Here is a 26123-nt window from a genome sequence, read left to right as displayed (position 1 = left end):
TTTTTTCAGATTATTTTAATAAGTGTAAGAAATTCTAGGATTATGCAATTTTACTATATTTTTTAACAATTTAAACAGTAACCAAAGCTAATTGTAGAATTTGTTTACCTTATCAAATACCCTAAGCACAAGCTTGCAACCAATCCCAGTTTATTTCTGGAATTTTCTCAAACATTGCACCCAATTTCTAGCAACACTATTGAATTTCTTGTGAACTATCTTCAAATACTCGCTTTATACTACAATATCTCATTCAAACCTCTTAATTTCTCACAGATACTCCAAAACTCCACTAGTAAAACTGAATTCAGGCACTAGCAGTACTGGTTTCTACTCCAAAATGCTGATGGTGCAATGGCAGTCCAATTTCTTGTAATGTCTACATAGCAAAAAAAATTCAAAAGATCGTGTCTGAAATAAACTTCTTGTGGTGCAGGTCAGATTTTTAGGTTCTGTTAGTCAGTCACACATCACAGATGGCAACTTTACGGGAGATGATTTTCAGTGTAAAGGCTAACAGCAAACTTCTTGGTGGTGACAATGTGTCGATAAACTCCAGAAAGGGAGGAAAATCAAAGAGGTAGTGGCTGAAATTCATGTAACCAACACTTGAGGTGATGACGTGTGGCCTGATGGTGATGGTGTCTAGGGCAGGGGTTTTTCAGGCAGTTCTACGTCTGATGGTGCTGGAGGTGTCACAAGATTCTTCCAACTGTGTGATGCTTGTCAACCACGGGTACAATTGTAATTTTTGTCCCCTTTCCCTGGTGATGAACAGTGATCTCTGACCTGAAATGATGATGACAGCAACAGGGGTTGTGAATTGAAGTGCTCAAAGACAAAACTGACGCTGGACACCAGAGCATTGTAGGGAAAGTGAAGAAATGCGAGAGAGAGAGAGAGAGAGAGAGAGAGAGAAGAGGAAGGAAGAACAAAGGGGAGGTTGCTGTATGAATAGAGAGAGAGAGAGAGATTAAATGGGTAACTGTCTCAAACTACCAAAGTGTTTATCACCTAAAGTTAACTAAAACACTTAATTAAAAGTTAACCCCAAGACAACAGAAAGTATGCAGCAAGGTCTACTTCATTCATCCTAATGCCTTAAATCTATGCCAAAAATGTGTTTGCTGGATAGGCTGCATCAATAATGATGGCAGTTTCACCATCACATTGTCCTTTTGTTCAGAGCTTGAAAAGGATGTTATTACACTCGCACCTCTCATGATTTTTGAGATACCATTGGTCTTGGATCATCCAACACACTCAAATCTGAGTTTCTTCCAACTAGAGAGAATGACTCAAAGTGGGAGATGGGTTGGAATTTTATTTTTTTTTGTGGTTTCCTAATTTGAATCTTTCTTTATTTTTTCTGTTCTACATCAGGAATTTGCTTTCTTCAAGGCCAAGCACACCATGTTTTCCCCAAAATACCCTCAAGTAGATTGCCCTTGTGAAAAGGGCAGAATTCTCATGCCATTGCAGTGCCCTTTCAAATAAAAACCAAAAACCTGGAAATGCACAAGCAGCCCATGCAAAAAACTGGTGTACAGAAGGCTAACTGAACTTTGATTTTCTCCATTCCCAACCGACGCAATTTTATGGTTACATTTTTTATGCAAGGCACAGCATAAGTATGTGCGTGATCATGCTTGATCAGTCATTCAAAACAACATTGTAATGTGGCCTTCAAAATTTATTATCCAAATGATAAACTCAATTTGTTTATTATCAGTTTAGCATCCAGCACGTACAATGAAGTCTGCTAACACAGTTTTGAGTTTACTCCATATTCTATTGAAGTCTTGACCTATGGGACTTGGGTTCTAATAACTCACCAGCCATTGAGACATTGAGATGTAATAACTGCTTCTTTCCCAACAAATTTATCAGGTGTCCTTCGGTTTCCCTGCACAATTTCATTTGTGCTTCAACACTTCCACCTTTTCTCTTTAAGTAGAAACATATTGGAATGGTTATTATATTTAAGAATACAAAAAGCATACCTTAATTATTACTTTTTCATTCACTGAAAAAGGATACTGCACCCCTCTATGTAGCCCATCATCAGTTGCAATATCTCCATTTTCCTGAAGAGAATTTAATGAATAATGCATGCAGTTCATTAGACTTTAATCATCTCCAATTTCAGTTTGAACATCACTCCTTTCACAAAGGTCATCTTGTAATTCTCTATTTTGACAAAATTAATATTTGACAGCATTTGCCATCTTCTTAAAAATCCATTTTTCAGTATAAAACTGATACACAAAGAAAAGGTTTGCTTTACACATTCAGGTTTCAAAATCAATTCAATTGATGCCTCATGTGGCATTTATAGGCAATACCTCAAATTTAGCTAAAATTATTGCCCTTTGACATTGGCATGCACCAAAACACAGTTGCCATTTTCATTAACCACACAAAAGAGAGACAGAAGTCATTTCGTTTCAGTATTTTAAGGGATGCGAGGAGTCAGAAAATTGCAACCATAACCAATTCCAACATTATGGAAAATTTATCAGGAACCTCCTTCTGGGAATAGAAATCAACTTACCAGTAAACTTGTAATATTCTACTCAAAAAGAGCTCCTGATAAATTTTAGGAGTACTCTATTTCAACAAGATTCCCAACATACAATATTGAGGAAGTGCATACTTTTTTCCAGGATCTTTTCCTACAAACAAATTGAGGGAAATGCTTCCACATTTAGGAGCTACATCAGCCCCTCACTCTTTAAGTCCATCACCCATAATATGATTCCCATACTTTATACATGCAACATCACAGTTATCCATTTCCACTTCCCAAATAGGAAAGTAAGGTTTTTGAGATCATTCAGCATGTGCATTTGCCAAAATTGTAGATGGTGTAAATGGACAAAGCTATTTACTTGCAGATAATTATTTATACCCTGTTCATCCTTCTTATTGAATCATTTGGGTCTCCCCCTTCTTTTCGACGCTTCCGTAAGGATGCATTGTGGAAGAGTCTCCGCTCATCCTCATGCTTCACAGCTGTAGCCGCAGCTCTTAAAACTGCAAATAAAATAACATCAATTAAAAAACTAAAACTGCATATTTAGAACTATGAAAGAAAAGAAAAACTAAAAGTGCATAACAGGTTAGAGGAGCATATTAGAATGTACCATGATTAGGGATCAAAGACCCAGGCTCAATTTCTGCACTGCAGAGGGTACATCTTGACTGTGATGCAAACAGTAAACGTAGTTATGGTTCATTTATTCCGATTTGGGGGTGATATAACCATTATACAAGGGTAACTTAAAAATTAAGAAAGTAGATTTCAAAATGAGAAGTATAATAGCAAATTGTCACCACATTTTATCATCATCAGATAAAGAACATTAAAGATCATCAATTTGTAACAAATAATCACTAATATTTATACAAATCATATGCATAAATTCTACGACCAAACTCTAAGCTCTAGCAAAGCACAATCAAATAAGTCAATGCAAATGATCAGCAAACAAAAGCACAGTATAAATAGCGCATTTAATGCTGCGTACATCATTATTTAACCAAACCCCACGATTTGAAGTCGAAGAAGCATGCTGTTGTGATATAACGTTTATATAAGGGTAACATAGAAATTAAGAAAGTAGATTTCAAAATGAGAAATATAATAACAAATTGTCGCCACATTTTATCATCATCAGACAGAACATTACAGATCATCAAGTTGTCACAAGTATCACTAATGTTTATACAAATGGTATACATAAATTCTACTACTATAACTCTAAGATCTAGCAAAGCAGAATCAAATAAGTCGATGCAAATAACCAGCAAACAAAAGCACAGTTATGAATAGTGCATTCAAATGCTGCGAAACATCATTCTTTAACCAAACCCCACAATTTGACATGCTGTAAGCTCTAGCAAAAGCACAATCAAATCAGTCAATGCAAATGACCAACAAACAAAAGCAGAGTGATAAATAGTGCTTTCAATCCTGCGAACATCATTCTTTAACCAAACCCCACAATTTGACATGCTGCACACATCATTCTTTAACCAAACACCACAATTTGACGTGGAAGAAGTGTGCTGTTGTATTACCTTTTTTAATTTCTTTCTTTTCATATAAGTTCCCACTCAAAAGATTTTGAAGCAAATGAAACATTCTCAGATAAAGTTAGAATAAGTAGTATATGATTAAAATAGTCAAGAATTTAATAAGCTCATACAGTGGACCAAGTCCAGAATTTGTCTTCAGCATTGGAACTTGTACATTTGACCAAATTTTGGAGAAGATTTTTTTATATAGAAAAAACTATATTATTTGTTGGTATTGTATAAACATTTTTAAGATCAATTGAAATTTTGAAGCCTTGATTTTGAGGGGTGTCCAAACTTCAAATTGGGACAGCCAAAATTGTCTTCAAAATTTCCAAATTTTTTTCTTGAAAAGGAAATTTGAATTTTTATTGATCTGGAATTTTATTTTTGAGTATTCTTACTAAATTCAAGCAAAGGACATTTATTTATTGGCATATTAAATCTTAAAGTAAGTTGAAGGGAAATATTTATTTTCTAAAATAAGATTTATAATAAGAGAAAGAAAGAGTGCTTTCTCTCACCCTTTTTGTGATGATGATGCCATATTGTCAATATGATGGAACAGGATCTCCAACGCTCGATCAACATTACGCTGCAAAAAGTGGGGAAGGTGGTGTTGTCATTTATTTTGGGACACAATTCAAGTCACAATGGGGCAAGGGTATCTTTGGGAGCAGCAAAGTGGTGTTCATGGGCTTTCATTGTCTTTAGTAGGCTGGCAAGGTGTTTCCATAGCACTAGAATCAAGCAAGTGCTGCTTTGGATGGCAATCAGACCTACGGAAATGGGAAAACTCTTGGATTAAGGTTGGGTTGGAATACCAAGAGATGCTGTGCTGGTGGCTAATTAGGTGGCAGAGGAATTCCATTATAAGGGTGTGGTGAATACTAGTGTGAATTCTACATTTATTACCCTCATCCCCAAAAAGGAGAGAGCTAGAAAAGTCAGGGACTTCATACCAATCAGTCTAGTTACAAGCCTATATAAAATCCTACCAAAAGTCCTCGCAAATAGACTTTAGACTAGTCTTGAGGGATACAATCGCCATGGGACAGTCCGCCTTTATCCATGATAAACAAATCTTAGATTCTGTGCTGATGGCTGATGAGATGATAGAGGAGTTAGGAAGGGAGTTCTAAAGTGGATTTCAAGAAAGCCTATGATATGATCAATTGGGGCTTCATAGATAAGGCATTGGACAAGAAAGGCTTTTCGGATCTCTGGAGAAAGTGGATTTTGGATGCCTAAACACAACCCATTTTTCAGTCATTGTCAATGATCAACCTAGAGAGTGGGTTAAGGCCTCTAGAGGTATCTCTCGCTTCCTGTTCACCTTATTAGTAGACGCCCGTAGTAGGATACTTATCCAGGGGAGAAGGTGATTACACGTCTCCATGTGGGGAGGGGGAGGAAAATTTAATAAAAATCAAAAATTCAATTTGTTGCTCAAAATATTTGAGCAGATTTTAGGCTTAAAATCAACTTGCACAAGAGTGGGCAGCACAGCGGAGAGAGTCATTCGAAATTTCAAATTGATAGCTTGTTGTGCTTCCTTTGAGTGGCCCCTATCTTATCTTAGCCTCCCTTTTGCAGGGACCCCAAATTCAGAAGCCTTTTGGGACCTTGTACTAGAAAAAGTGGGTAAAGAATTGGAGAGTTGGAAGAGGGCATACTTTTCACTTGGGATCCATGCCACTCTCTTCAATGCTTCACTCTACAACATCCCGATTTATTGTTTCTCCTTGTTTAAAATTCTCTCGAAAGTAGCAAGATCTTTAGAGAGGTTGATGTGTGACTTCCTTTGGTCAAGTCTAAGGGTGGGTACGAGAGATCATCTAGTTAGTTGAAGGTGGTTAGTAGACTTAAGTAGAGGAGTCTGTGCATTGGGAATGTGATATCCAAAAATATCTCCCTTATAGGCTAGTGGCTTTGGAGGTTCCCTATGGCATAAGATCATAAAGAGCAAGTACAGGATCCAATGGAACAACTTGGATACAAAAGGCAGTGGTATCATCTCCCATGCATGTCCCATGAAATTCGTATCCTAGGTAGCTTGTCAATTCTTTCCTCATCTAGTTCAAAGTAGGTAATAGTAAAAAAGTTTGATTCTTGAGCCACCCAGTCCCGATGCATGTCTTCCAAAAAAATACGGCGAAAGAATCCATTCGCTCACACCCACAATGATGAAAGATAAGTCCCTCTACTCCTAAGCAAAATATTATAGATAGCCACTCCTTTGAATATTATAGCATCTTTTCCATCCAAAAACACCAAATAATACCCATATAATAGAGCATCGCCATAGAGCTTTTCTTTCCTTTCCTTTACCAAAGCCTCTAAATGTGATGGTACAAAACACCTTCAATGTGGACAGACAAACCCAATTCTCACCAAATATACCAAATTATCTATTCCAAATATCCTTCATGTAAGGGCAATGAAGAAACAAATTAGCAAAAGTCCCTCCACTCCTTAAGCAAAGGACACAAATATCTAGTGATAAGGCTTTTATTGGGTCTTCTCTTTTGAAGCAAGTCATTGGAATAAATTCTATCAATTACTGCAGTCCAAATAAAGAAACAAATGCACATAAGTCTCCATTCCTTAAGCAAATGACACAAATATCCAGTGATAAGGCTTTATTGGGAAGAAGTAATCATAAATCTGAGATACAAACTTCCAAGGAATTGAATGAGTAATATTATTTCCCACTTGAGCATCCCACCCATTTTGTAGTATTCCAAATTTACTTCAAATTACCTTATGCCAAAGAAAATTAGGTTCTGAAGGAAAGGTCCATAAACAATTCCCCACCAAAGATATGTTTTTCAATGCCAAACTACCCAGATCCAAGCCTCCCTCCCTTTGAGATCTACACACCATCTACCACCCAACAAGATGCTCTCTACTACCCTCTAGCCCACTCAAACAAAATAAATCCCTTATTAGCTTCTCCAGCCTCCGTGCCAATCTCATAGGTATTCTAAAAAGAGAAAGGTAATACAAAGGTATAGAACATAAACAAGCGTGAAAGAGGGTAATATGGCACCCTTGAGTGAAGACGGATCTCTTCAACCCCTCCAATCTCCTAGCTAATATTTCAAAAACAAGGTCCCAAAAGGAGCCTACATTAGGATCAATGTTTCGAAAGGCGTTTTTGATGCGCGCCTCGAGCATTTTGGGACAAAAACGCCTCAAGGCATATGTGTAAAGGCATAAATCCAAGAAGGCATTCGCCTCAGCCAACAAAGTGTATGCCTTAGACAAAAAAACCACGCTTTTTTAAGCCTCATAGGCAAGGCGTATGCCTTTCGGTATTCCTGGGTTAAAACACAATTTTATAAGTCCAGAACCCAAAACACACTTAAACCCTATCCTCCCCCTCTCTCCCACAAAGCTTTCTCTCTTCTGCTCTGTTGCCGAAGCCTGACGAAGCCTTCGCTCTCTCTTCGAAGCCTGGACGAAGCTCGAAAAAGCCTATGCTCTCTCTCGAAGCCTCAACGAAGCATCTGTTCTCTCTTTGGAAGACTCGATAAAGCTCGACAAAGCTTGGCGAACCCTCTACTCTCTCTTTCAAAGTCTGGACGAAGCTCGACAAAGCCTCTGCTCTCTCTCGAAGCCTTTGCTCTCTCTCTCTCTCTCTCTCTCTCTCTCTCTCTCTCTCTCTCTTTCAAAGTCTCTGTCCGACATGTCTAAGTTCTTTATTCGTCTCTCAGGTTTTCGTTTCATATTTTAATTGCTTAAGTTAAATCTTGTTGCACCTGCTGAAATGTTTGAAGCTGATTCCAAGGGGCAAAAAAAAAAAAAAAAAAGATTTTGTTTGGAAATACATAAAAGAAGTTGAAAAATATTTTAGATGCAAATTTTGTGATCAACATTGCAGTGGGACTGTCAAAGGGTTTAAACATCATTTGGCTAGTACAAGGGAATGAAACCTTGCCCAAAAGCCCCTCAACACGTGAGTAATGAGTGCAAGAATGCTCTTAAAAAATTCCGAGAAGAGAAGGGTAAAAGAAATGAATTTCTTGAAGAGATTGGGCAAGGTCCAGGAGGAGGGAGTCAGAGTGCTAGGTCTAATGTTGGATATTTTGAGTAGCAAAATAGTGGGAGTGGCCAAACTCCTAGGGCTAGAGGTCCAATGGATAAGTTTTCATTTTCACAGACCAAACAATCCACTCTAAACTCAAAATGGAAGAAGGAAGAAAGAAATGAAGTGTGTAGGAAAGTTGGCTGTTGTGTGTTCAACGATGCTTTACCATTTAATTTGATGGATGACATATATTGGCATGTTATGGTGGATGGAATTGCTAATTATGGGTCAGCTTTCAAGCCTCCATCTATGACTGAGATGAGGACGCGGATCCTTAAAGATGAAGTGAAAGACATCGATGACATGTTGAAAGACCACAAAAAAACTTGGAAGGAATATGGATGTTCTATCATGATTGATGGATGGACAGATGGGTGTTCAAGGGTCTTGATTAATTTCCTTGTGAATAGTCCTACTGGTAAATGGTTTTTAAAATCCATTGATGCTTCTAATTATATAAAAAAAAATGGTGATTTGCTGTTTAAGTATTGGATGAGGTGGTTGAGAAAGTTGGTGAGGAGAATGTTGTGCAGGTGATAACTGAAAATGCAAAGAACATGATAATGGTGGAAAAAAGCTTATGGAAAAGAGGGAGAAGCTCTATTCGACTCCATGTGCTGCACATTGTTTGGATCTCATGTTGGAGGATATTGCAAAATTGGAGATCCATGCAAGCACAATCCTAAAGGCTAAGCAAGTTGTAAAATTTATTTATAATCATTCCTATGTACTTGCAATGATGAGGAAGCATTTCACCAACAACAAAGAACTCATCCGCCTTACAGTCATAGTAGTCAGAGGCGCGAAGCGAGCCGAGGCGCAAAAGGTCTTTGGAATCGAGGTGCGAGGCGAAGGCGCACGCCTCACGAAGGTGAGGCGCACAATTATTAAAATGGTGTAAAATGTCTATTTGGGGTAATTGATATATGAACATATGAATATCTAGTAATATTAGAATTTAAAATGCCAAAACATTAAATAACAAAATTGGAAATTTAATAAAATTGCCAAGACGAAACCCAAAAGCATCAACAATTCAACATAGTTCAACATCAAAAGAAAAGAGTATAATAAAAGATTTCAAAGTATAAAATCTAAAAAACCTCCTCAATCATCACTCATCATCAACTAAGTCTGCAAAAATACCATCATCTTCCTCTTCATCATTAGAATTGTTTTCTCCAACATCTTTTTCCTCTTCCGTCTCCTCTGCACTATCCACTTGGATTTCATCCTCATCTACAAGTTCCAACATTGTGGTCCGACCCCTAACACTGGTTGCATTGCTAGATGAAGCTCTTCCTCTTCCTCTAGACGATAATGGCATATTTGTACTTATTCTTGATCTAGCGTGATGCGGGGGTTTATTTAGTCCAGCAACTCTAGCAACAAAATCCCAAGTCAAATTATCATCTTCAAACACAAGTTCATCATCCTCATCGGAATCGCCATGCATCCTACCAATCAACCACTCATTACTATCATCAATGTCCTTTAGGAGGATGGGATCAATGGTGTCACATTTTTCGTATCGACGCCTCAGAGTTCGATTATATTTCACAAATACCAAATCATTCAAGCGTTACTGGGATAGCCTATTTCTCCTTTTTCTATGAAGCTGCAAAAAGTTTAAAGTAATATGGTAAATAATGATTCTAAAAAGCAGTAGACTGGTAGTTCTTGTTCTTTAATAATTAATACACGATATACTAATGACTTACATGTTGGAATATGCTCCAATTTCTTTCGCAGCCGGTAGCACTACACGTGAGGCTAAAAATTTTCACAGCAAACTTTTGCAAGTTTGGAGTTGTTGATCCATATGCCATCCACCATTGCGCTGTTATAAAATAAATTTTAAATGAATACCTACTAGGTAAATAGCAAAAATAATTTTCAAAAAGAAAGAGGTAGTACAAATGCCACTTTACCAGGTGCTTTTGTCTTCCTTTGTCTCACTGCCAAACTAATTCCAAAGACGCCACTAGCGGCATTGTATTTTTCCAACTCATTTGAAACTTTATCTTGCATTTCAATAGTTGGCAGTAACCTTGCAATACATTTGTACAAACCCATCATAATTTCTTCATCTTGCAAAATGTTGGGGTTTGAATAGAAAAATTCCGGATTCAAGTAGTGTGCAGCTGCATGCAACGGTTGATAGAGTTGGCATCCCCACCTCGTATCAATAATTTCAAATGCCTCCTTGAATTTATCCTCCCTCACCGAAAACCTTAGCTATGGCTTCCTTAGCCCTATACATTACTTCAAAAATGTATCCCATTGCAGGTTTCTTTTCCCCATCAACCAAACAGAGTACACGAACAAGTGGGCCTATTAACTTAAGAGCATAGACGATGGTACTCCAAAAAGTAGGCATCAAAACAATACTAGCTGCTCTTTTGCTAGTTGCTTCCTTTGCCCATTTAGTAGTATTCCAATCTTCAAAAGTAAACATCTTTCTCAAGTTGTTCTTTTGAAGGTGGATTGAATGAAGGGTGATGAAGGCAATTGCAAATCTTGTAACTGCAGGTCTTAGTAACTCCTTTCCTCCAGTGAACTGTCTCATCAAGTTCACCACACCAACACGGTTATAGATATAACCATTCAAAAAAATTGCCCTTTTCAAAGTTGCATGAATTGAAGGCATCTTCCCAATATCCTCCAAAATTAAATCAATGCAATGAGCAGCACACGGTGTCCAATATAAATGTGGCCTTTTTGCTTCCAACAATCTCCCTGTTCAAAAATCAAGGAATGAAGCCATTAAAATATTAAAATAAACAATAAGTTCTTACCTGCTGCAACATAGTTTGACGCATTGTCAGTTACTACTTGAATCACATTTGATTCTCTAATTTCCTCTACCATCTCATCAAGTAATTTGTACATTCTATCTGCATTCTTGACAAGATTAGAAGCATCAATAGACTTGATGAATATTGATCCCCTTGGAGAGTTCACTAAGAAGTTTATTATGTCCGTATTAGCAACCGAATCTCTCCAACCATCAAACATAATTGAGCAGTCATATTTTGCCCATTCATCCTTATGGACCTTCAACAACTCTTTCATTCGACCAATTTCCTCCTTTAGGTAAGGAACTCTCACTTCATGATAGCTAAGTGGCTTTATTCCAGGACCATATTGTCCAATCGATTCAAGTGCCACTACAAAGCTACTCAGACGCACAACATTAAATGGTATTCCAACATCGTACATCCACCTAGCAAAATCTCCCATTGCCTTTTTTCTTAGTTATTTCTTGTACGCTTCATTTATTGATGTTTGTTTCATCTTCCCTTCTTTCCTAGCTTGAACCGCTTTCTTTGGATCGGGAGTAAAAAACAAGTCTATAGGCCCCTTTTGTTTTGGTTTCTTCAAGTTGGATTGATATGATCTTTTACTTCCATCACCAGTAAGCCCTCTCTTGCCACGAGTGTCAATTTCTTGAACTTTATCTTCACCATAATGATCTATATCATCAAAGTCGGGCAATAGCTCATTTTCCTCCTTTTCCATATCTTTCTTCAACATATACTCTTTAATCTCCTCACATACATGAGTAGGGCACTTAGAGCATTCTTTCACATTTCGAAATCCTCTGACAATGTGTTGTTTTGCCCGAAATATTCCTCCCCTTGTGACTTTACCACAAAAATTGCAAGTCTAATTACTTCTATTTTTCTGATCCTCCAAATGTGCATACTTCCATGCGGGATCTCTCTTTGTCAAGGCCTCACATCCAAAACTAGAATTCATTTAAGATTTTAGACTTGGTATCCTGTATCCTAACTAAAAAAACAATGCATCATATATTTCAGGCAAATTAGACAATAACTCATATTGTATTAGTAGCTAATAGCCTAATCTAGACAATAACCCATTTAAAATTTAAGACTTGTATAATGCATTTCCAAACAAAATAAAAAACAGTAGCTAAATTTCAATAAAAAGAATAAATATTATGTATTAGTTATAATTTATAAACTTACATTAATTAAACTAAATATTACAAATTAAAAAACAGTAGCTAAATTTCAGTAAAAAGAATAAATATTATGTATTAGTTATAATTTATAAGCTTACATTAATTAAACTAAATATTTAATTTATAAGCTTACATATGAAGAAGAAGAAGAAGAAGAAGAAGAAGAAGAAGAGAAGCAGCAGGCAACAGTCAGTAGTCAGCAAAACGCAGTAAGCAGGCAGCCGGAAGAAGAAGAGAAGCAGTAGGACGCAAGCAGCAACTGAAGCAGAAGAAGAAGAAGAAGAAGAAGAAGACTTACAAAAGTTCAAAGGCTCAAATACGAGCTCGCTGCTAGTTCGAAATGTCAAAGACGACGTGACAAACTCACGTCGTGTTCGAAGGCAGGCAAACAAACTCACAGCTACTTCGAAGGCAGGCATACGAACTCGTGAGGGCTCCGGCTGGTTTGAACGAAGTCGCAAAGGGTCGTGCTTCTTCAAAATGTTGAAGATGAACTCACGATCTTGGTTCGAAGCTCGAAGACGAAGTCGCGAAGGCTCGCAGACGAACTCACGAAGGGCCGAAAGGGGCTAGGGCTCTGTTTATTCAAGTCGAATGAGGGCTACGGGTCTGGCTGTGGCTATTTCTCTCCTTTAAATGACTAAAAATTCACAAGGCACGCCTCACTGCGCCTGTCGCCCCACTGTGCCTCGTCTCGCCTAGCGTCGCCTCTTGCAAGTCGCCTCGCCCCAACTTGGTATGAGGCGCAAGCCTCTTCGCCTCACTGCGCCTTGCACCTCTTTTAACTACTATGCCTGCTGTTGCATTTTTGACACTTCAAAGCATTTACAAACAAAAGCGAGGCCTTCAATCTATGTTCGCTTCGGAGATGTGGTGTACTTCTACATGTGCAAAAATGCATGAAGGTATAAGGACTTGCCCAATAGTTTTATTTGACCAACATTTTTGGCCTCACGTGGCGTATGTTATCAAGAGTGTTGTCCCTCTTGTGCGTGTTCTAAGGGAAGTTGATTCTAAGGAAAGACCAGCCCATGGGATTTCTCTATGAGATGATGGATTCAGGTAAGGAAAAAATTGCTGCAATTTTTTCTAGAAATGAGAAGAAGCATGGACCCATTTGGAGAAAAATAGGTGACAGATGGACTCCACAACTTCATCACCCTTTACATGCTGCAGGATATTATTTAAATCCCCAATTGCATTACAAGGAGAACTTCTTTGATTATGAAGAAGTGAAGAAAGGGCTATTTGAATGCATGGATAGAATGTTGACATATGAGGAGAGGCTAACTGCAGACATCCAATTGGATTTGTTTGATAATGCACAAGGGGATTTTAGGACTCGAGTGGTTGTTGACTCCAGAATGTTGAGAAGCTCGGGTAAAAATAATATTTCAGTAAAAAATAGTTAATTAGTAGTACTCTATCCTTGTTTCTTCTTATAACTTGGAACTTAAACATGTTCTTTTTATTTTGTAGCTAATTGGTGGAAGCATTTTGGGATAAAGACCCCAAAATTGATGAAATTTTCTATTCGTGTTCTTAGCCTGACATGTAGTACTAGAGGATGAGAGAGGAATTGGAGCACATTTCAGCAGGTTCTTACTTCTTACATCTTACAAATGCCATGTTATTATGGTTTCACTCAAATATGAAATTATCTTCTAATATCTAAAAATTTAAATGGATTAAACTCAATTGTAGATTCATACGAAAAAGAGGAATAAATTAGAGCACAAGAGATTGAATGCTCTAGTTTACGTCGAGTACAACACCAAACTGAGGGAGAGAGCTATAAGAAGAAGACAAAATTATGATCCAATATTGAAGCCAGAAGTAGCTTCAGATGATGAATGGATCATAGAGAAGGAAGAACCTATCCACCCAAAAGATACTTCTTGGGTTGATGATGAAAATGTCCAAGATGTTGATGCTATTAGAGCTTTGCCTGTGGTACCTCTTGAAGGAGATGATGCTCAAACAACACAAGCTTCTGGTAGCTCGCATTCTAATCTTCCTAGAAAAAGGAAGCTTAGTGATTATTGGGAGAATTTGAGTACATACATATCAATAGTCATCTTTGAATACACTAAATTATAATTCTCCATTTCTCCTAACTCCTAAGCTATAGCTTTATTGAATATGTAGGCACTCAAGACAAAGGCAAGAGGCCAACATTGGAAACAATTGAGGAAGACAATGATGTTGAAGTGGCAGAGGAATTTATTAGTGGAAGAACTCCTATTATAGATGATAATGATGAAGATGAGGACGTTGATGAAGATCTTGTTAATTCCCTCTAAACTTTGTTGATTAAGATTTACTAGAATCTTAGAAATTAGAAATTTGGATGATGAGACAATGTGATGCTGTAATTTGGCTCTCTCTCTTCTTTTTGAAAACTTATGGCTTATTTTTAACATGCATTGTTCGAGTTTGTTAGCTAGAATTGGCCTATATGACACTTAAGAATTATGTTTTTATTTTTTCTCCATTATTCTAACATTTTTCTCATTTTAATAATATATATATAATTTTTTTATTTATTAATTATTTTAAAAAATATAGTCCCAAAAGGCTTATGCCTCACCTCGCAGAGAGTAAAACACCTCCCCTTACGCCTTCGCCTTTTAAAATAGTGATTAGGATTAGCACCTAAGGGAATACCTAGATACATAATAAGCCAAGTCAAAGCAGCATATCCTGCTACACTAACAAAAGGATCCACATTACCAGACCACTCTTAGAAAAATTGATTTTCAGCCTAAACGCTTTCTCAAAGATCTATAATGTAGCCAACAAGGAAGAGAAGCATTCCTCATTGTCTGATAGGAAGAGAATAGTATCATCTGCAAACTAAACATGCGAAATGGTACAATCCTCATCACATATGTTAATACCCTCCACCAACTCTCTATCTACAACTCTCTTAATCATTCTACTCAAACCATCCACCACAATAGTAAAAAGAAAGGGATAGAGGGGATCACCCTATCTTAGACCCCTAGACACACGAAACCAAGACTTAGCCTCGCCATTAACTAAGACAGAAAATACCACAAAAGATAAATGCCCTCTAATCCATTTCCTCCACCTCAAACAAAAAAAAATTCTAGCCATAACCTTATCCAAGAAACTCCAACTCACCCGGCAATAAGCTTTTTCAAAGTCCAATTGCAACACAATCCCCCTCTTATTCCATCAAATAGCATCCTCAACTACCTCAAAGCTATGAGGGCAGCATCTAGGAGTTGTCTTTTACCTATACAAGCACTCTATAGCTAATAGATATGTCCACCGGAACATTAGCTAATCTTCTAAAAAGCACCTCAGCCAAGACCTTTTAAACACTAGTAACCAAATTAATTGGTCTAAAGTCCTTAACCTTAACAGCACCTTCTTGTTTTGGGTACCAAGGTGATAAAAGTAGAATTGACACTCCTCCTTACAACTTCATTATCAAAAAATTCAATAAAAACTTCAGAATGTCTCCCTTCAAGATCTCCCAACAACCCTGAAAGAAAGCTATTGTAAAGCCATCTAGTCCTAGGGCCTCTCTATCCATCTCAAAAATCGATCTTTGATCTCCTCTTCCTCAAGTAGCCTCATTTTCTGCTATAGAACACCGACCCAAACCCTCAACCATGATTCTTCCATCATCCTCCACATGAAAGAGATTCCTATAGAAATCTGCAATCAAACTCTTAATACAAACAGGATCCTTAATAATCTCTCCACTATCATCCTCAAGATCTTTAATAAAATTCTTTTTTTGCCTACCAATTGCCACCCTATGAAAGAGTCCAAAATTAAAATCCCCATATTTGACCAAATTGATTCTAGATTTTTTTGTCCAACGTATGTCCTCCCTAAAGACGACTTTTCAAACTCATTGCACAACTAGGCTCGTCTACAAACAATGTCCTAAAAAAGAAGTCCCTCCTTAGCCAATCTATCAATCGCACCCATTTCCTTAAGAATACCTTTTTTTCTAGAATGAACATCACCAGAAACCTCCAAATAGTGACTTTCTAATTTTTATTACAAGCATATCAATTTTTTCATAAAATAAAAGCCTTCCCAACCTTCCATAGTGTGCTCTCCCAACCAAATCCTAACCTGATTCTGAAAATCATGATGGGTCAACCACATACTCTCAAATCTAAATGGAGCAAGACCCATTTAATAGGATTAAATTCAATAACCAAGGGACAATCGTCAGAAACCACTCTAGGAAATACTTTCAAAATAAGAATAGGAAAATTTTATTCCCACTCATTGGTAAACAAAAGCCTATCAATTCTAGCAACCACTAATCTATTACCCTTGGCAAGCCATATAATTGGGCACTCGAGTGGAATATCTCTCATATCACACTCTTTAATAAAAAATATCAAAACCTCTTATACATGAGATAATCCTAAAGCCTCAAAATTTCTCATTAAACGATCTTATGACATTAAAATCAACCCCCCCCCCCCCCAAAAAAAAAAAAAAACCCAAATAGGGGGAGCACAACCCATAGATCACAACTAATTCATCCCACAAAACACTCCTCAAATGGGAGACATTCTGTATATAATCCGAGGTAAACCGCCATTGGCCCTTTCTTTTAACATCCAAAAGACACAAACACAGAAAGGAACTAGTAAAAACATCTATTTTACTAGCAAATCTGGTATCCCAAATGATGACAATACCCCCCTCGAAGACCCTGTAACCAAACCCAATCTCTAAACCTGGACTCCCAAATACTCCTAACAAGAAAACCACCCACCACTTCTTATTTAGATTCTTGAATCATAACAACATCTAGCACAACCTTAAAAATGATCTCTTTAATCTAACAACGTTTAGTAAGGCAGCCCAAACCAAAATTTTAAATCGCAGTAGCGGATAGGCTGGTAATGTAACAGTAACCAGAAGCGGGGGTAGCGAATGTTACATAACAGGAAGCAGGTGTAATGGCCATGAATTTTTTTGAAGCACGCACAATCTTGTGCATATTAGTGTACTTGCATGTTTTAAGCTTTTAGCCCTTCTTAGAAAGAGTTTTAGTGTATTTTGGATCCTTTAGTTCGAGTAACTAAGTTATTTGGTAAGGGCAACAAGTTTACATTTGTTTTAAACCACTATTGATAGAAAAATTACGTTTTTGTGCGTATTTATACCTCTCATTGTTCTTATCTGTGATAAATTCTTATGTGAGCTAAATTAATTAATTAAACAAAATACATTATACACTCCATTAATCTATTAAACACATAAGACATGAATAATACAAAGCTGAAGTTGAAGAATATAGAACATAAATATCACATTACTAATATTATCAAAATAAAAAATTTTCCTAACAAGTTAGTATTTTCAAATTGTTAATTAATGCATCTCTTGCGAGTATTCAAAGAAATAGTAAATTTTGTATCATTGTCATCCTCATTATAATATCTCACCCCTCTCGCCACATAGTATATTGAGAATGATTTATGAAAGAGAGGGAAAAAGTGAGAAGAAAAAGTAAAAAATAAAATAATTTTTTTGATGTAACAGTTCTATAGCAGTTACATAACAGTCGTAGCGGCCTTTACGTAATGGTCGCAGTCTATAATGGCCACTACGGCCGTGATTTTTCTTCCCACTGATTTTGCAGTGCGTAATGGTATCGGTAACCCAAAAAAATGTTACATAATGGCGTTACATAACAGTCGCGGCCGTTATTTAAAACCATGGCTCATACTACTAATATTCCAACTCAAGATCATCATTCTATCACCATATGCCGCTAACCCGCTAACCCTCTTTCTCCACCCTCCTATTTTTCCTATCATAGATTCTGGGGGAAAGAACCACCTTTACAGCCTGGCCTGAAGGGTTAACAACAAAACACCCCATCCTATCTAGAAGCTCCTGAGGGTCTTGGCTGTCCCTCTGATTTCCTAATGGATCAAGAATTAAAATCCTTACTATAGGATCTAATTCTCCTTGGCAGAAAAGGAAATTCTTTCCAATACAATCAGCCACAGGTATAAGTAAGATACCATTGCCAGAATTAATTAACTTATTGCAAGTAATAAAGTATCACCCCAGAATAACGATCAGTCCCAAAATGAAAAAGAAATTAGGTCCAAGAGGAGTTATCCCTTTGAATTTCTTTAGCCAAAGCTTCCTCATCAAAAAGATTACCTGGACCTATAGAGAAACTTGAAAAAATCTTACTTGATTGTTCAGAACAAGAAGACCCACTGAAAGCCTCTGCCTCCTTCAAAGGTGCCTCCTGTTTTGAGTTTTCACCTCACACAACATTCACACAATTATGATATCCTCAGGACCCTCCACGGTTTCCAAATCTTTCAGCTAAGAAGGAGTCAAACAAACATCCTCGACTTCCCGAATCTGTTTCAGCAACAGATTATTATCTTTTCATCCCAATCTTCCAATTCATTATCAAATTCTGGCAGCCTTCTTCTCTGTTTTTCCCTTAGAAGATTGTGCTGCATTTTCCACAATTTTGTGCAATAAAACCTTCTTTCAAGGTCTTTATTATCTGCATCTTCTGGATATTCTTCTGCACCTCCAACTCCATTTTTACTATTCTGGAAATTCAAAAGGTTAGCAGCAGAAGTACCTTACTTTACACTCAGCGTTGACTCCCTTCCTCCCTAGCTGACCGACTGGTTGCAAAAAAACCAGCTTGCCACTTTCTTCCCCACCCCCCCCCCCCTCGAATTTTCAAACATCTTTCTGTTTCCCTTCAGATTCCTGAAGTCTTCAGCATATTAACAACAGATTTTCCTTTCTTTTCTTTCAATGCCGTCTGTGACTCTCCAAATTGATCGAAAAATTGCACTAATCGATCTTTCTTTTTTTTCTTTTTATAACAGAAGATGTATTAAGAGAGAGAAATAGAAATTACATCACATGTGAGGACAAGAATTCCCCAATAAGGCGAAAATAAACAAAAAATAAAAATAAAACTACACAAACATTACTCAAGAAAACCCCTCTTTAAACCCTTCCAATCGTAATTCTCCAAACATTTCAATTTTGCTAATTCCCTCTAACTCTTCTTAATCTTAGATTTACCAGCATCCATCCGAGTTTCATTTTCTCTGTAATCTAGCATGTGTAGACCCTATTCACCCAACAAATGCTGAGTTTGAAGATTTTCCTGACAGACCTCTATAGGTAAGGGCAAAATTCCATCTTTTCCCAATTGCTTTTCTTCCGTACCATCATTTTCAAAAATATTAATTTCCTCCAATCCTTCAAATGGAGGAGGTGGCACATACATTATTCCCAAATTTCATTTGAAAGCAAATCCCCATCACAGTCGAAATCACTTATGTCCACATTGTCATTATCTGAAAAATCTCCCTAACTTTTTTTTCCTTGCAGCTACTCAACCCCTCACTGGTCCCACCCTTCTGGCTAAGTGATTCTTCCATTATGCTAAAATTACCTCCTACATCTCTTCTCAACACTTTTATTGTTATCTCAACAAAAGTAGCTCACTTTTTTTTTCAAACTTGTTCTCATTTCAGCACCCATTAGTTCTGCTTTCTGATGAGTGTAAACCTTGATCATATTTGAATTTTCTTTCTAACTATTTGATCCCCCCCCCCCCCCAAAAAACCAGCATTGCTCCCATGACTGTCGACCTCACAAGAATCATGAATTTTAATGAAACCCCTCTGTTAACCACACTAGAAGACCCATTAGAGGTCTTCTCTACTACTGGAATCTCTTGTCCCACTAAAAGAATAGAATCATCAACAAAAGCTCCAAAACTGCTTATAAACAAGACTTTACTTTACCGCCACTTTCCCCCTAATCCTTTCAGTGCTCTTACTTCTTACTAATGAAGAATGAGAACCATCTTGATCATCATGATTCTGCTTAGAAAATAAGCACTGCAAGCTAGGGTTTGTACCAGGATTCTGCTTGGAAGACAACATATCTATCAAGTCCCTTGGCCATCTACACCCTTTAATGAGAAAAAACTAGGTTTGAAATGTAGGCTGCTCTTGAACTCCCTTAATTTGCCCTCCAACTTCTGTTAGATGCTACTCCAACTGAGAATTTCCTTCTATTACATCTTCTCGCAAGCGTGCTCTTTTCAATCCTTCACTCCCAAACGCACAATCTTGGTCTTTAAAGATAGCAATAGAAGACTTATCTTGGGCCTTATTTGAAAACTGAACATCTAGAATATTTGTTTCAACATGTTGGGCTCTATCAGCATTATTCAAACAATGGCCATGTTTAAAAGAATGGCCCAACTGAAAATGACCCATCTGAGGCGAAACCTCCTTTGTTTCCAAAAAAATGATATGAATCCTTATTACCAAAACTATGGGTCTGTTCAATTAATTGGCCCAGCTTGGTTAAAAAAAAAAGCTCCTCCTTTTCAATTACCTGGCCCAAGTCCAAAACAAAAAGCAAACATCCGCTATATTGCAGAAACCCTTTGCAAAACTTATCCATCCTTCAAATTTAGCACAACCAAAGACGAATACTGAATACTGCTCATCTTTCCACCCAAGTCCTAACTCCACAAATTTTCCCACCTTAGTCAATCGAATCGATATCCAATATTGTATGTTTCCAAGATGAACCCTTCGAAACCCCTTTCCATCTGACCAAAAATTGATAGAGCATCGGTAAACCAACTAATAGCCTCTTTGGAGAATCTTACCCATCTATTACAAGTAATATTTTTCTTGAAAACGAACAAGTAAGGGGTTTCCCCCACCTTATTGATTCTCATATTGAAGGTCTTCCCTTCGATCTGAATCAAACGATTTTTCATTGTCTACTTTCGAAGCCATATCTCAATGCATCTATGTGCATGTGTGTGTGTGTGTGTGTGTGTGTGTGTGTGTGTGTGTGTGTGTGCGTGTGTGTGTGTGAGAGAGAGAGAGAGAGAGAGAGAGGAGGGAGGATGGAGGAGAGGAGAGTTTCTCTAGAGAGCCATTTTTTTTATCCATCTTCACAAGTCTTCCCTTTTCGAAAACTCTAGCATCTCCACTTCCTTACTCTCCTTCTGCAATCTCTTTATCTTCGTCTCACATGGATGTATATCTCCCAAGCGCCTAACAGTCAAGCCAAATCCCTCATTTGGTTCTAGCTTTTTGTTGGACTTCTCATTTTCCACCCAAGCTAGACCCATGGATCCAACCCATTTGAAGATATCTTGGGCCTACCAGGAAAGCAAGCTTCAAAACAAGGCCTCTAGGCTCAAATCGTGCAACATACAACTTAGTGTCCACTTCCAACTATCTTCAACCTAACTTTCAGTCTAGTAATCGTAGGAGGGAAATTTTTGAATTTTGAATGAGATTTAGGCCTAGTTAATGCTCAAAAATCTCTCTCCCACAAATTTGCTCCTTCCAAATTCAAGGTTTTTCCTTCTGAATTTTCAAACTAGAATCACTAGAATTCCCTATCTCTGATCAAGCATAGCTCCATTCTTCATCGTCACTGCCATGGTTTTAAATCGCAGTAGCAGGTAACATAACATAACGGTAATGGGTGTAACAGGAAGCAGGAGTAACGGATGTTACATAACGGGAAGCGGGTGTAACGGCCGTGAATTTTTTTAAAGCACGCATAATCTTGTGCATATTAGCATACTTGCATGTTTTAAGCTTTTAGTCCTTCTTAAAAAGAGTTTTAGTGTATTTTGGATCCTTTAGTTCGTGTAACTAAATTATTTGGTAAGGGCAACAAGTTTACATTTGTTTTAAACCACCATTGAAATAAAAATTGTGTGCGTGCATATATATACTTCTCATTTTTCTAATATGTGATAAATTCTTATGTATGCTAAATTAATTAGTAAAACAAAATACATTATACACTCCATTAATCTATTAGACACATAAGACATACGAATAATACAAATATAAAATAGCTAGAAAAGAAAGAAGGTTGAAGTTGAAAAATATAGAACATAAATATCACATTACTAATATTATCAAAAATAAAATATTTTCCTAACGAGTTAGTATTTACAAATTGTTAATTAATGCATCTATTGTTAGTATTTAAAGAAATATTAATTTTGTATCCTTGTCATCCTCATTATAATCTTTTCCCCCTCTTGCTACTTGGTATATTGAGAATGATATATGAAAGAGAGGGAAAAAGTGAGAAGTAAAAAATAAAATATTTTTTTGGTATAACAGTCCTGCAACGGTTACGTAACGGTCGCAGTCCGTAATGGCTACTACGGCTGTGGTTTTTCTTCCCACCGATTTTGCAGTGTGTAATGGTATCGGTACCCCAAAAAACCGTTACGTAATAGCGTTACGTAACGGTCGCGGCCTTTATTTAAACCATGGTCACTGCATAGGATCATTTGGCAGCCCATTATGCATAGGACTTACCTTCTCACTTCTATATGTCTATGAAACCACACTTCCTACATGACCAGCGTAGAACTTTTTGATTATTTCGCTTCACTTTGCCTTCATCTCCTTTCAATAAATTCTAGAAGATCCACCAACCTTATGCTTCCTTGCCCTCTGATATTCTTAAAGAAAATTTTTCCCCAAAATATGACAATTTCTCCACAACAATCTTCTGTCTGAAAAGGTTTGACACAAAATCTAAGGAAATTATCCAAAATTTCAACAATTGTTCCTAGGTTCATTGGACCTCATTGCTTAGAAATACACGGTGAGAGACCTTATCCCAACATTATTCAAAATTTTGAGAGCTCGTGTCAAAGTAATCCAAATCAAAAAAGAAGACTATTCTATCTATCTTGACTGAAGAAGGCATATTGATATTCTAGATAATAGGATAAAGAATAAGGCTATAGGATTCAAAAGAGTGCTTAAAGGATCGAAGTTAGGTGCAGCAAGATTTGGCAATTATGATGGTGTGGGACAAAGGTTTGCAGGTGAGCTGAGTGGAGTACCTGTGGTCATGGATGTGTCAAACGATGGAAATTGAGGTGTCAGTATTGGATGCACCAAACAACAGAGATACAAGAGTCGATGTTCCTTTAGGTTCCAACGAAGGGGTGATTTTGGGTTGCAAGGCTCTTAATAGTGTTCACAAGGAGTTTCAGCTGTTTGGGAGGATGATTTTGATGGAGGACGAGTGTTCTACAAGTTACGAACATGATTCTGCAAAATTCAAAAGTTGTTTGGCAAGATGGTTTGAAGTCGGACAAGTGTTCTGCAATGTTACGAGCGGGCTCTGCAAGTTACAAACAGTAGATATAGGTACGACGAGCTCAAATCGTGTGGAAGAGACATGAGGATATGAGCTGACCTCTTAAACAAGATGATGGCATGACGTGTTAGAGAAAGGAAGACACTCAAGGGGGTAAGGGTCTTTCTAAAGGAGATGGGAGGGGATCACCAAGCTTTCAGTCTCGATGAGAGAGATGCTAGGAGCTGCTATATGAAAAAACAACACTTACAAAATTGTTTTAGTAAATATTCATCGGGTATGCTCACTTCTAAATCCTTTCTTTCACACCTTTTGAAATCCCCATCCCCTAACCTTTACCATTGGAACCACATTCTTTGGAGGGCCAACGTAACCCAAAAGATTCGTACCTTTGTCTAGACTATGATCCTAGAAAAAATTAACATGCATGATTTTCTTCAAAGAACAAGGGCCAACAAGGCTCTTAGTCATGACATTTGAATTATGCGCTATGAATGCAATGACAGGAATTCTCATCTCTCCATCCATCGCAGGGTGGCATCACAGCTTTGGAAGAGTGGGCGGCACTGGTAAAGGTGGAAGAGCTATTATTGGTTGATTTCAGGAGCTTGGAAAAATAGAAATGCTAGAGCTCTATGGAGCGATGCCGTTTTCACCATTCCTTAGACCTTGTGGATTGAGAGAAATGCGGGAAGACTGAGTGGCACTAGTAAAGGTGGAAGAGCTATTATTGGTTGATTTCAGGAGCTTGGAAAAGTAGAAATGCTAGAGCTCTATGGAGCGATGTCGTTTTCACCATTCCTTAGACCTTGTGGATTGAGAGAAATGCTAGGATTTTTAAAGGTCACTCAACCTGCTCATGGCTATAGGGGATAGTGTGATACTCCTTGCTTCCCTTTAAGTGCACTCACTTAGTCCTTTTTGGGGATCATCACTATCCGATCTCAAAAGAGATTGGAAGGCAATGCTTTTATAATTCAGTACTTATATACTTTTTTTTTTCTACTCTCTAGATCTCGAGGGGGACGTCTTGTCCTCCAAGTCCATGTCCTCTGCTTTTGGATATTAATAAAAATGTCATCATTCGTCCCCCAAAAAAAATGTTTGTAAACATCAATAAAGGGAAAAGACTGAGAACAGATGCAATAAAGGACTCAAAAACCTATTTCGCCATTCATAGCCACAATGGCATGTGAGTGCCTATTGATGATTGCGAATCAAAGGACCTAAGATTTTTCCATATAATAGTAGTAAAATCCACTCAAACTATTATGCAATTACAATCATTATGCACTAATTTGCAAGATTAATGTTTCTACCACTAGGATTGTAGAGCATCATTACGGTACAATAACAGACTCTGTCATCCGATACAGTTGTGAATCAAAGGACCTCCAAGATACCACCCTATAATGGTCTCATTAGCCACTAATACTACTATTTAACGATTGTTACGACCATTATGCACCGAGATCTAAAATTATGTTTCCTAGTCTACTTCTAAGGAAAGTAGACTATAGAGCAACACTAGTCCATTACTCATTCTAGTGCATCTCTCAATGAATCTTAGGCTAGTAGTTCTTTAGTTTAAGTCATCATTGCCATGCTAGAGGTCATATAGCTGCCTAATGTCCTGATGAGCCTTAGTTTTAGAATGCAAGCTATTTGACCCACAAGGGAGTGAGGATCAAATTGTAGATACCATTGGATACTCTAGAGATGAGGGTATAGTTGATGACTCTAAGGTAGATGGCACCCATGTTGGTGCTGCGAAATATGTTGTGTCTACCAGTATGGATAATGACATCCGCACATTAGATGTGGTGGTCTTGTAAGTTAGTCATCAATAGGGGTGATAGAATGAATCTGCATAAGTTAGGTTGAATGCAAAAGCAAAGCTACACCCCCATCCTTAAGGATTGCTTTAGTACGAGACCAATTTACCGACCACAAAGAGGCGTTTAGTAAGCACTCAATCGGGAAACTATAGAAACAATTATGACATGTTACCAATGACTATAATCCAAGTCTTTTTATGCCATCCTTCGTTAGATGATTTGAAAGCAAAGAACCATGATAAAGGGAACATCTATGCATTTAGGCAAAAAGGAAAGAAACAAATTCTTAACCCTACTAAGCCCACACCCAAGCGTCCTACGAACAAAATAGGTAAGCCCCACTTGTCTAGTTAGGAAAGGAATCCATATCCTAGGCCTTCAAGCATTTGAGGGCAAAAAAAAGAGTAAGAGAAGTGAGTACCTATTAGCTCTTCTTGACCCCCAATGGCTCCTACTTGTGAGTTGTCACCTATTGTGGAGGAATTTTTGACGCCACAAGAGAGCTCCTTTTGAGTTGCTTTCCATAGGAGATGAGCTTGATAAGGAATAGCCTTAGTTCATGTGCTATGGCAATCTTTTTTATCCTAAGAAAGATGGATTTGGATATGCACATAGATGGTAAAGCAATTAATACCATCAAGTATAGCATTCCACATGTTATATATGTAAGCTTGCTCCAACATGTACTCCAAAATTGTCGACAATTGATCTATGTAGTGGTCCAGTGGATGGTATGAAAATAGAGTTGCACAAGAAGATGAGTGGGAAAGCCACATTCAAGTGCCAAGATGGCTTATTTGAGTGGTTGGTCAAGCCCTTTGGACTTCATAACATGCCCAATACCTAGTGTCCGATTCATTGGGCAATTCTGTGGTGGTCTATTTAGATAAAATACTAGCCTATAGTAGGACTAGGGAGGATCGTTTGGTTCTTCTTC

General features: G+C 37.6%; 1 protein-coding gene across 3 annotated transcripts in view; it reads right to left on the bottom strand.

Annotated features, from left to right (window-relative positions):
• The window catches only part of LOC131154055 (uncharacterized), a 78213-nt gene that overhangs the window by 20973 nt on the left and 31117 nt on the right, over positions 1–26123 (bottom strand). For all 3 annotated transcript variants that reach the window (XM_058106548.1, XM_058106547.1, XM_058106549.1), the window contains exons 8-11: positions 3147–3204; positions 2912–3036; positions 2004–2087; positions 1836–1906 (exon numbers count right to left, since the gene is read on the bottom strand). In XM_058106548.1, coding sequence (XP_057962531.1) covers positions 1836–1906; positions 2004–2087; positions 2912–3036; positions 3147–3204 — 338 coding nt within the window. The remainder of the gene's footprint in view (positions 1–1835; positions 1907–2003; positions 2088–2911; positions 3037–3146; positions 3205–26123) is intronic.

Source organism: Malania oleifera, chromosome 4 (genome assembly GCF_029873635.1).
Source record: "Malania oleifera isolate guangnan ecotype guangnan chromosome 4, ASM2987363v1, whole genome shotgun sequence".
NCBI classification, from domain to species: domain Eukaryota; kingdom Viridiplantae; phylum Streptophyta; class Magnoliopsida; order Santalales; family Ximeniaceae; genus Malania; species Malania oleifera.
Note: the sequence above shows the minus strand (reverse complement) of the source record. Positions and strands in the feature narration are given on the sequence as shown.